The sequence below is a fragment of the Ricinus communis genome, chromosome 8 (assembly GCF_019578655.1).
Source record: "Ricinus communis isolate WT05 ecotype wild-type chromosome 8, ASM1957865v1, whole genome shotgun sequence".
NCBI lineage: Eukaryota > Viridiplantae > Streptophyta > Magnoliopsida > Malpighiales > Euphorbiaceae > Ricinus > Ricinus communis.
Window position 1 is genome coordinate 15,487,342 of NC_063263.1, and position 10,324 is coordinate 15,497,665.

The following is a 10,324-nucleotide window of genomic DNA, read 5'->3' on the forward strand; positions in this document are numbered from 1 at the left end:
AGTTTTCTAGGTTATTAGTTTGCCAACCTTTGAGAAAACAAGAGGAAGTGTGTGAATCTTTCTTGTCTAAGAGTCAATACAAATGAAGACACTTGTCTCTTTTGTTTTTATTTTAGTCTTTGTTAATAGTGCTTATTAGTTAATTAATTTGTTTGTTTATTATTTTGTTCATTGAAAAGTTGTAGACCCTTCATGTTTCAGATTTATAGATTCCCATCCCAATTGAAGAAAAGACACAATAAAAAGATTATTAATTTTTGTAGCTTCAGAAAATTTCGTCTTAATTTCTAAATTACTCTCAATGAAATTATTAACTATTTAATGGGAAATAGTATGTTTTCTTATTATACAATCCTTTCACATCTAAGATTAGCTTTTTGTGTTTCTATATATTATTGCTTATCAATGTGGACTTTACTATAATTTATTTGCAAGCAACAAGCATGTACTTAAAAAATCTTATAATATTCAAATATTTGTGTAGACTAGAAACATGTGAATTAAAATATCATATAAAACCCTTGATTATGATTTAATTAAATAATAATAATAACAACATTTATAATCAGAAATTTAGCAGCCACTTAACAACGATCGTGGGTTAAAAAAGAAAAAAGACGAAGAAGCAAAGTTTGTATGTATATCACAGCATTCTTATATACAATGATTATTTGTTCACTATAACAACTAATTAACGGTTTTAGCCTCCATAATAATTTTATATCCACCAAGAACATCTTCTTAATTAATTGGTGTTCAGTTTAGGGGCAAGCAGTGAAACAACATCTTCTTCTTTTTTCTCTTTTTTATTACGCTGTCAACGGTTTGATTTTAAAAGTGAAAGGTCTCAAGTTCGTATCCTTTCATCTGCACTAGGTGAGTTTTTACTTTTATTACGAGTGTAAGAGAATAACTACTCTATATTGTGTAGTCCATGCCCGTTGACTATCGCATAAATAAGAAAAATGACATTTAGGAAGATATTTTAATAAATATATCCCCAAAAGAGAAGTGCAATGAATTTCAACGAATGCATATATATATAATTATTTTAATCAATGATGATTTATAGTACTAATTTAGTTTAGCAGGCTTGATCATTTACTTATAAATAATATTAAATCAATTTACTCTCGCAAATTTTAGAAAATGACCGTTTATTTAGGGCGTGTTTTTGCCGCAATATGCGAGGAATTACATAATAAACTGGTAAAATTCTTATCTAATTTTTTTTCCTAATCTTTCTATGTTTTGTTTATCTAGTTAGAAGATTCAAGTATAATTTCAAATAGTATTAAATTTTAACCAATATATCATACTTTGATTTGAAGAATTACATATGAACTCTTAACCAAAGTTTTTAACATCATTAAAAAGAAAAGATTTGTTTAAATTAAATGAAGGAAAAGAATGGCTTCATTTCTTTTACTCTCACTAATGGTTTTCAACTCCATTTTATTCCACTTTATCATGCTAATTGTGTTCAAAGAACTAGAAAAGTACATATAAAGGGTTGTTGGCTTTGAACAACAAAATGTATAGAATCACGTTTGCAATGACTCAATCAACTTGTTAATAAACATATAATCAAAGGGATCACATCCTAATGAATTAATTAATGATGGTAATGCAATTATATGCAAAATTTCTTCAACGGGGAATCTTTCTTTCTTTCTTATTCTTCTTCAATGGCTACTAACTGGAATTGTCAAAACTATCACATAACCAATTAATTAATTGACATTTATCTATGTTTATTAATACTTATTGACAATTAATTATTTTTATTAAAATGCTATGTCCAACATATATTGTTAGTCCATGGAAATCTTTTACATGTTAGCATTATAGATTCACTAGATTAAATTATAACTACATACTTATAAAGTAGTGAATGAGAAAATTAATTACGTGATTACTTTTGATAGATAAATCAAAATCAAGCAACAGTAAATAATTATTTTCTTTGAAGACTATATAGCTCAAGCAAGAGTGGTGGAATTTGACCCATTAACTGTTTGTCTTATTTAATGTCTTGTTCAACTCTAATCAATTTAATGCCTGTCCAACTAGAAAATGCAGAAAATAATAATAATTAATAAGAATAATGTCATATAGGATAAGATGATACTCTATGTCTTGTGGGTAATTTAGCCTCCATTAACAACAAAGATGTCTGAAGCTTCTTAGAAGTCTCCATACAAGTGAGTAGTGACTAATCAATAAAGAATTGGAATGTTTCCAAGGTTGATGCATAATTTTCATTTCATTCTCACTTCCTTTCTTTCTTTTTTATTTCTTTTTTGCTCGACTATGTAGAGGGTTTGCTGTTAACGTACGTAAATGAAATTCAACTTAGTAGTAAATAAGTAATTTTAACCTTTAGTAATTAAATTTCTATCACAACTTCAATTAATAAGAATATATATATAGTTATTTGTCTTCTTTTTTTGTAGCCATATCCTTTATAAACACATAATTCATCCTCATATGATTCACTTCATATGTATTTTTCTTTTACAGGAGGCGTATTCTAGCCTGATTGAGTTAATCACTTCGAATCTCTTGAAAATAATTTGAAAATTTTATAAATAAATAATAAAAAAACATAATTTATTATTCATTTGAGATCTAATAGACTGTGGACTACAATAATAAGGATAATCATCCATTTACACTTACCATAAAAACAAAAACTTATCTAGTGCGAACGAGAAGACTTAAACTCAAAATCTCCCATTTTAAAAATAAACACTCTTGCGACTTAAATAAAGCATTAAATATAAAATATACTATTGCACTGATACTTTTTTAAACTCGAATATACAATTTTGAGATATGGAGCCGCAGTCAATCAACCATTTGATCAATTTTTAATTAAAATTTCTATCAATTAATAAGAAAATATACATAATTCTTTTCTTCCACATATCCTTTTATAAACACATAAATCACCCTCATATAATTCACTTTTATGTAATTTTTTTTATTTTTCACAAGAGATATATTATAACTAGATGACACTAATCTCTTTCAATCTCTTAAAATAACCTGAAAAAATTCCATAAAAAGACAGTAAAATAACGTTGTTATTCCCAGTTCAAACAGAAGCTTTGAGGCATATGCATGAACCATTTCATTTGCCCATGATTTGCTTCTATGTAAGAAAATGGAGTATTCAACTTATTAGGTTTCTAAATTGTCCAAATCTTCGAGATCTAAAAAACATCATCATCACTAATACTTATATACTATGTGAAGAAGAAAAAAGGGATCAAACATAAGAGAACTCAACTTTCATCTTCTTCTCACGTGAACAAGGAACTATTTGATAAGATCTTTAATGTCAATTGATTCACATATAAATATATAATGCTAATATATATTGAAATAATTAACCATAAATTGTTTAAATTTCTCCTTTTGGAATACTTTTACAACCTTAGTGACTCTAGTTGCAGTAAAAAAAAAAAAACTTAAAAAAGGGGACTAAGTTTGATTTTTATGTCCTACAAAATCTAGTAGGGTCCCTTCAAAACTGGTCCTTAGGTCACTATTCTTGTACACCACTTAGCACATCATATAAGAAGAGAAGAGACAGCAAAAAAAAACTAAAAATTTAGATGCAATGTACTGCGCACTTCCACTACTACAAACAATAATGTCTGAATTTGGTTTTGCCTTTCAAAATCATGGCTAAAGCTATGATATTTGTATTGTCAAAAGTTCACCCAAAAAAAAAAAATAAATAGAAATAAATAAAGCTAACAATGGCATTTATTTGATGAGTCAGTGATAAAACACTCTATACCTTATTAGAAATTAGGTCAATTTAAGGACAAAAGAATATGATAGGATGGACCCAACTTTAATATTTATGTTCTTACTAATTATGTATGTGCAAGTTTAATTATATTATGGACATGATTGAGGATTAGCATTGCAATTATAGAAAATGATTTTTAATTAATACGCTTATTAAATCGATGATGAATTTGGGTTAATTATCCTATGTAAATTTAATGAAATGACTCTATTAGTTAAAATGTTTTTTCTTTTGTTGCATTTAAGGTTGTATCTCAAAGGTTATAAAATAATGATGCCACTGCCAAGAATTTAAATTTTCAGAATACTACTTTGAAGTTTTCTTATACTCTTTCTGTTATTTTCTTTTTTCTTAAATATATATTTTTTTTCTTTCCTTTTTTTAATTATTGGTGTAAAATATAAATATTGCTTTGCATGAAATAAATTAAATTCACAAACATTAATTCTTTTCTTTAATATAATGTTCAGAAAATACTCCATATGAAGGAAAGTCTTATATCTATTGTTAAATCAAACTTTTGATTCGTTGAAAGTGCATTAAGCTATTCATTATAATATGAAGTAATTCTCTTATTATTTATTTTTAAAGTAATAAATTTTTATAAATATCAACTGAAAAATTAATAAAAAATTTAAACTCGAGACTTTTAAATTTTGCCGATGAAAATACCAGCAAAATACTTCTTGATTGACTATAGTTAGATCATTTAGACTTCCTATTTATAATTGCTTAATTAATATCCATATAAAATGATAAGTATTATTTTATTATTGGACGTATAATTTTCTTAAAAAAGAAATTGATAGTGGACATGGATAATTGAATGTGGAAAACTAGCCATATGTATGACTATTATAATAACGTGGAGGTTGAAATTAATTAATTAATTAATTAAAAAAAACAAGTTGAAGACAGTTAGTTAAAATTATCTACCTATTACTTAGTCTAAAGTTTGGAAAATGTCACAATTAGAAGGCTGCAGCTATCAATTCAATTGCTTGTTGAATTTCCTCTTAAAAGTGACTTTGGATGCTTTCAAGAAAGGTAATTAATTAAAGACTGAGCAGATTTTATATATGTGGTGGTAATTGGTAAGCCAAAAATTGAAAGATGGAAACTTCTATATTGTATTTAGGATTATTATTATTATTAATTAGGTGTTAAAAAGAAAGAAGGTTCATTTTTTTTTAGTTTAAATAATTGATATTTTTATTTTTTAAATTATTTTTAAATTTTGTTTTGGAAAAATATCAATTTGTCTATTTTATTTTTAAAACAGTTTCAAAACTTTAAAAGTTAACTTGTTTTTTTTTTTATTTAATTTTTTTAAGAAGGGATTTTCCAACTGAGTGCCAGTGGGGCTAATATAATATGAGCTTAAAATCAAATCTTAATTATTTATTATGAGAGTTGGAAAACTGATTGAACATGTCCATCATTTTGACTTGTGTGCTACATCTCTGAAATTTATATATACACAAGAAAAGTACAATATTTTCACTGTTCAATACCCATCTCTCTCTCTCTCTCTCTCTCTTTTTTTTTTTTTTTTTTTCCTTTTAATATCAAAAGAGACACCATAAATAAAGCTAGCAGACTCCCACATCATAAGTTTATGTTATGTAGAAGAAGAGACACTTACTGGGTATTGGGTTCTTGCTTTCTTTATGTAGTTTTTGGAGCATTTGTTATCCAAGACAAAGAGAGATCTTTAAAGAGAAAGAAAGGAAGATGGGAAGAGCTCCATGTTGTGACAAGGCGAATGTGAAGAAAGGACCATGGTCACCTGAAGAAGACTCTAAGCTTAAAGATTACATTGAAAAATATGGAACTGGTGGTAATTGGATTGCTCTTCCTCAAAAAGCTGGTATGATATTTTTCTTTTTTTTTTTTTTTTTTTTTCTTTTAAGCTTTAACGGTGGTTTCTTGATTTCTCGGCTTCTTTCTTTTACATAGGTTGTGTTTGGTTTGTTTTTTCTCTTTTTATATTTAGGTTTGAGGAGATGTGGAAAGAGTTGCAGATTGAGATGGCTAAACTATCTGAGGCCCAACATTAAACATGGTGAATTTTCTGATGAAGAAGACAGAATTATCTGCACTCTTTTTGCTAGCATTGGTAGCAGGTACATTCATTTGATGTTTCATTTTTTTTCTTTTTGATGTTTGATCCATTATCTCAACTAATTATACAAAGTTTATAAAAGAAATTTTACCCAAATCGAATTGTTCAGTTTTTTCTTCTTGATTTTGTTTTTCTTTCCCATTATCAGCAAGAAATAATATGAATAGAGACTGAACACATTATCTCTCTAAAAATGGGTAATAAAGAAAAAGAAAGACAGCAGTTTAGGTTATTTTATTTTTTTCAGAAAAAAAAAAAAAACAAAGTTTCTTGAACACATTCAAGAATCTCCCATCTTTAGATAATTGTTTTGCATGCATGACAAGTTCTTAGATCCAAACATAAACACACCTACTTCCAGCTGTTGATTGAAAACTATACTGATTTTTAAAAATTTTCTTCTTATGGAACCTTGTTTTCTTTCTCTGTAACATGCAAAAAAAAAAATACTGCAGATGGTCAATTATAGCTGCTCAATTACCAGGCAGGACTGACAATGATATCAAGAATTATTGGAACACAAAGCTCAAGAAGAAGCTTATGGCTATGGTTCCTCAATCTCAAAGAAAACCTTTACCATTTCCGTCTCAAGCTCCACCATTATCATCTCACTCACTTTTATCTCTTTACAGAGATTATAACACTTCTGGTTCTTTCACTTATTGCCCGAGTACTACTGCTGCTGCTACTCTCAAACCTTTTAGTGTTATGGATCCCATTTCACCAATCCCATCATCAAATCTTTTAGGCAATAATAATAACACAAACACTTCTCTTTTTCAAGCGCAAGATGGATTGATGAATCCCATGCAATATTATCATCAAGGAATAGTAGGGAAAGATAATGTGCTGATGTTTGGAAGTGAAGCAAGTTGCAGTTCTAATAATTCTGATGGGAGCTGTAGTCAGATCAGTTATGGAAGAGAGGTTAAACAAGAAGAAATGGGATTTCAGAGCTTTATTTCAAATGGATATGAAGAGAATCAGAAATTCATGCTAAATTATTGTAGCAATGGAGGTGATCATCATCATCAACAACATCAGGATCAAGACAATCTGAACCAATGGAGTAGTACTACTACTGCAGAGAAGACAAATGGAAGTGGGTATTTTGAAACAGCTACGTTGGAGTATGATCTTGAAGATGTTAAGCAACTGATTAGCAGTAGTAATAATAGCAATAATAATACTAATAGTAATGGGTGTAACAATAATATTAACTTCTTCATTGATGAAAGCAAGACACAAGACAAGTTCATGTACTACTATTAAAAAAGATTTTAAATAATATATATATATGCATTTATATTTATATTATTGTGAATGATATATGGAAAAGAAGTGAGACTGACTGTAAGTAAAATCAAGGAAGATTTGATGGGGTAAGGCGGAGAGATTTTCAGGATATGACTTTGAGTTCATGGGGTTTTGTGTTGTTTTTCTGATGATGAATATGGGGATGAAATTATATCATCACCAAAAAAAAAAAAAAAACATTTCTTCTTTTGACAGTACATGGGTTTGTAAAAGCACCTTTTTATAATTTGTGCATTTCTTTTTGGGAGGTGATAGATAGATGATGATGATGATGATGATGTTATGTGTGTTTCTTTTTGTACTGTTTCTCACTTCCTCACTGACTTACTTCTCTATTCCCCAATCAGAAGTAATTTTTATGTAAAAGAGAAGAGAAGTTATCATCATTACAGGTGTAGCTTGAAATTGTATTATGTCAATCCTAATGCAACCCCCTTTCACTTGGCTTTTATCTGTTGGTTCTTGTTAGGAATTCATAGTCCATTTACATCAGTATTAACTTAAACAAGAGCTTCCCTTTAAGAGCATTTTCTACATTAAAATTTTGATCTCGGAACCTTTTAGCCCTTGAATGCAAAGTCCTAAATCAGATATCAATTCATGACTTTGCCTTTGTGGTTATCTTCTTTCAAGATAATAATGAAATATTAGTATACTTACAAAGAAGTATTAAATGATAAATCATATGATTTGAGTTATTGCATAGAAAAGAGAACTGTTCATATTTGTCTCTTCTTAGACTCCACAATAATGCAAGACATCTGCACAATCTTTTCCTCATCATCAAGAAAACTAGAAAAGCAAGAATTTGATGTCAAAACCCAAATAACAAACACTAAAGGGTACATTCGTTTAGATTCCAATTTTTATATGCATATCAGTTAGATTATTGGGTTGCCTCTCTAGGTCTGATTTCTTTAGTTTTATGTTGTACCTCATGAAAAGACCAATTTACCTTTCAAACTCAGTGTCTATATTGGCATGTCCTGATGGGTAGTTGTGACCATTAGAGAGTGCAAGATTGGTTTGCTTTGCCATGGTTTCTGAACAGCCTAGAATCTTTTTACATGAACTGGGTCTGACTCAAAGATGGGAACCTTGTCTACTAGAAAATTATTTATAAAAAAAAACCAAGATGATGATGTTTGAGATTTTGGATTTTTGTGGAGGCACAAACCTTTTAAAAATGACTTGATTAATTTAATCAATATCTCAGTCTTCTTCCATAATCCTCATTTGTTTAATATGCAATATCTATTTCTTTAATACTAACATGTCACATAATTTAATGAAACAATATTTTTTTGATTTTTATATATAAGCACAACTGATGACTAGATCAATATGCATGTTTGGTCATTCAACCTTGACAAGATTGTGTTAATATGAACTGTCTCTTTTTGGTCAGAAATCAAATTATTCATACTTTTGTATTGATCAAAACACACTAATTTCAACAATTGTTCTTGCTATTCATATTGCAAAAGAAAATAAATAAATAAAAATTGTGCTTTGCATGTGTTTAATTTATATTCCTCAATTACAGTCTCCTCTTTCTCTTTTTAGATGAATATAGAGTCCAATTGTCCTAACTTGGTATCAATGCCCTTTTTTTTAGAAGCATTAGGTTCCGATTTGGCTAGACAGACTTCACTTTTGCCCTAGTTAATTATAGTAGAGAACTTGAACAACTGTAAATTGAGAAAGAAAATAAAATTATTAATTTCCAATGTATAATTAAGAGTTTGATGTATCAGTTGATGCATTATAAGTACCAAAATAGTGAGAGCATTGACTACTGTGGAGTACATAATTACTGAATATGGCCATGCCAAATCTTTAATTAGTTGTATATTAATCCTGTAGGAGTTTACGACCCACGAAATTATAAAATACAATTAAGAAATGAGTTGAACTTTATTTATTATTATTATTTGGGTTCTGGAGGACGTAACTGCTAGAGATTATGAGATGTACAGAAATAGAAAATTCATAATATAATCATGGCAATAATGAATTAAGTCTATATTCATATCCCTTGACGTTTTCAATATCTTTTAATATGATTTCTTGTTAGGGGATAATGCGAAAGTTCATAACCAAAAAATTAATGTTATCATGGAAAATGATATTATATCTACATTATCTCCAAAGATTGATATCGTAGATACACCAATCCAAAACATTCGTCTTTTCTTTTCTTTTCTTGTTCTTTCTTCATTTCTTCATTTAAAAAAGAATTGTATTCATTAAGAGTGTATGGATGAGATAGTAAATATCTCTTCTAGTTTAATTAAAATATTAAATTCAAACATGAAATATACAACTGCATTAAAACTCTTAAAATAATATATATTTATTAGCCATTTACCTTATTTCAGAGAGTTAATGGTAAAATAGTCAAGTTTCTATTTTCAATACAAAAATTAATAATCATTAGTATTATGATTTAGTATAAGAATTAAACTGAATTTAAAAGTTGAGAGAAATAATAAATATCATCAAATAATTATTTGTTAATAAAACCATCTCTTTCCTTTCTTTCTTTCTTTCTTAGTTTCTTCCTTTAAAAAGAGAAAAGAAAATGCAACAGAAACTGCCCTCTAGTAGCTAGATTTCTTCAAGATGAGAGCAGCAAACACAAGAAATCCAGAAAAATAAGATTTCCTTTTTTACATTCTTGAAATCAGACATAATAAGTTATGATACCAATGCCATCATACAATTATATATAGTAGGAAGTTAAAAAGTTAAAATTGAATTGGGAAACTTTAGGAGAAATACATAGAAAATCATTAATTTCATTAAAGAAAGAGGGAATCCCCATTGGGAAGCACTTCAAAGAGCTCCAAAATAGTATGATCACAAGATCTCTGTCAGGCCACAACTCTGCTTCCTGGCTCCAGCCTTGTTGTATACTTGTATTGTATATAACTAGATAAGGGTAATTTAAAAAAAAAATATATATATATATATATATATATATATATATATATAGTAATTAATAAAAAGAAAAGAAATAGTAAAATGAACTGTTTGCAATCTGCATCTCATAT

The 10,324-nt window shown here is 28.1% G+C and overlaps 1 protein-coding gene across 1 annotated transcript; it reads left to right on the top strand.

Annotated features, from left to right (window-relative positions):
* The first annotated feature begins 4,845 nt into the window (after positions 1-4,845).
* LOC8275221 (transcription factor RAX2) lies at positions 4,846-7,263 on the top strand. The gene is made up of 3 exons (XM_048377593.1): positions 4,846-5,696; positions 5,823-5,952; positions 6,407-7,263. Exons 1-3 carry the CDS (start codon positions 5,561-5,563, stop codon positions 7,221-7,223), a joined length of 1,083 nt encoding a protein of 360 aa, XP_048233550.1. The 5' UTR covers positions 4,846-5,560; the 3' UTR covers positions 7,224-7,263.
* Positions 7,264-10,324: the final 3,061 nt, after the last annotated feature.

Bases quoted from the DNA above. Each gene is read 5' to 3' on its own strand.
- LOC8275221 (XM_048377593.1), top strand. From the start codon at position 5,561: ATGGGAAGAGCTCCATGTTGTGACAAGGCGAATGTGAAGAAAGGACCA. The intron at 5,697-5,822 runs GTATGATATTTT...TTTTATATTTAG, and splicing joins TGCTCTTCCTCAAAAAGCTG to GTTTGAGGAGATGTGGAAAG. The intron at 5,953-6,406 runs GTACATTCATTT...AAAATACTGCAG, and splicing joins TTTGCTAGCATTGGTAGCAG to ATGGTCAATTATAGCTGCTC.